Below are 1,249 nucleotides of genomic sequence, written 5' to 3' on the forward strand. Positions count from 1 at the left end.
TGTCTCACGCAGCCCCGGTAGGTGGCTGTGATTATTCTCATTTTATGGAGAAAAAAAGCCGAGCTCGAGTGAGGCGGGGCCACTTGCCCAAGGTCCTACAAGCAGCAGCTGCGGGTCTGGGAGGGCACATGGCGTCTGCCTGACCCCGAGGCCCAAACGTCTGCCCCCGCCCGCTTTCCCACGCCTCATGTCACCGCTGACACCCCCTGGGAGCCCCCTCGTGTGTGTGCGCGCGCGTGTGTGTGTGTGTGTGTGTGTGTGTGTGTGTGTGTGTGTGTCTACGACCTCGTCTTCTGGCTGCCTGCGTCCCCCGCACGGGCGCGAGCACCCCTCCCCCACCACGTCCCCCGCGGAGCCCGTACTCTGGGGGCTGGACGTGGTGCCCCAGCCGGAGATGAGGCAGCGGGTGCCGGGGGTGACGCAGTGCGAGGACAGGGTGAGCGGCCGCACGGCCCAGGTGAAGACCGCCGGCGTCGCCAGCTTCACCAGCATGATGTCGTTGCGGTGGTCTTTGTTGGGGAGGCTGTCGTTGAAGTCTGGGTGGGGGAAGGACTCGGTGGCCAGGCGGGTCTGCTCATAGCCATCCTGCCTCTGCAGGTTGTGCTCCCCCAGGAGCACTTTGTATCGGCTGAGGTGGGAGAGACGGCGGTCAGGGGTGGGGGGGCCCGGGAGAGACGGGAGGCGGGGCGCGGGGCGGGGGCGGGGGAGACGCGGGAGGACGAAGGACCCCACAGCTCCGCTGCCAGCCTCATCCTCCTCTCTGGCCCCGGCCCCCTCCCAAACCGGATCCCCAACTGGACCCCCATCGTCAATGCTAACGGTGCCCGTCCCCAGCCCCACGCCCCCCTCCCTCCATCCATCCATCCATCCATCTCCAGCCCCCTCCCGGCCCCGCCCCAGCCCCCGCACCCACGGCTTGCGGCAGTGGGCTGCTGTCAGGAGCCATTTGGGGGCGATGAGGGTCGCCCCGCAGAGCAGCCGCGTCTTCTGGAACAGAGCCACCTGCCACGGCTGGGAATGCGGCAGACACTCGTACCCTTTGATGACCCTGGTTTCGCCCCCTACGTGGCCTGGACAGAGCAAAAGAGGGGGTCAGGCACCAGAGGACCCCCAGAAATGGAGGTGGCGAGGAGACAGAGGATGGCTGTCTGTCTCGTTAGCGCTGCATGATTGAAACTCTTCCCTACCGGCCGGTCGGTGGCCACCGTCCTGAGCTCTTTGAGTGTCCCCCACGCCACCCTGGCTGCCC

The 1,249-nt window shown here is 67.1% G+C and overlaps 1 protein-coding gene across 1 annotated transcript in view; it reads right to left on the reverse strand.

Annotated features, from left to right (window-relative positions):
- LOC105310404 (kallikrein-11-like) overlaps positions 1-1,070 on the reverse strand; it is a gene marked incomplete at its 5' end in the record, with an annotated part of 6,410 nt that extends 5,340 nt beyond the window's left edge. The window contains 2 exons of the mRNA XM_023526716.1: positions 363-628; positions 914-1,070. Of these exons, the coding sequence (XP_023382484.1) occupies positions 363-628; positions 914-1,070 (423 nt within the window). The remainder of the gene's footprint in view (positions 1-362; positions 629-913) is intronic.
- Between the last annotated feature and the right edge of the window lie 179 nt (positions 1,071-1,249).

Source organism: Pteropus vampyrus, unplaced genomic scaffold, assembly GCF_000151845.1.
Source record: "Pteropus vampyrus isolate Shadow unplaced genomic scaffold, Pvam_2.0 Scaffold2964, whole genome shotgun sequence".
NCBI lineage: Eukaryota > Metazoa > Chordata > Mammalia > Chiroptera > Pteropodidae > Pteropus > Pteropus vampyrus.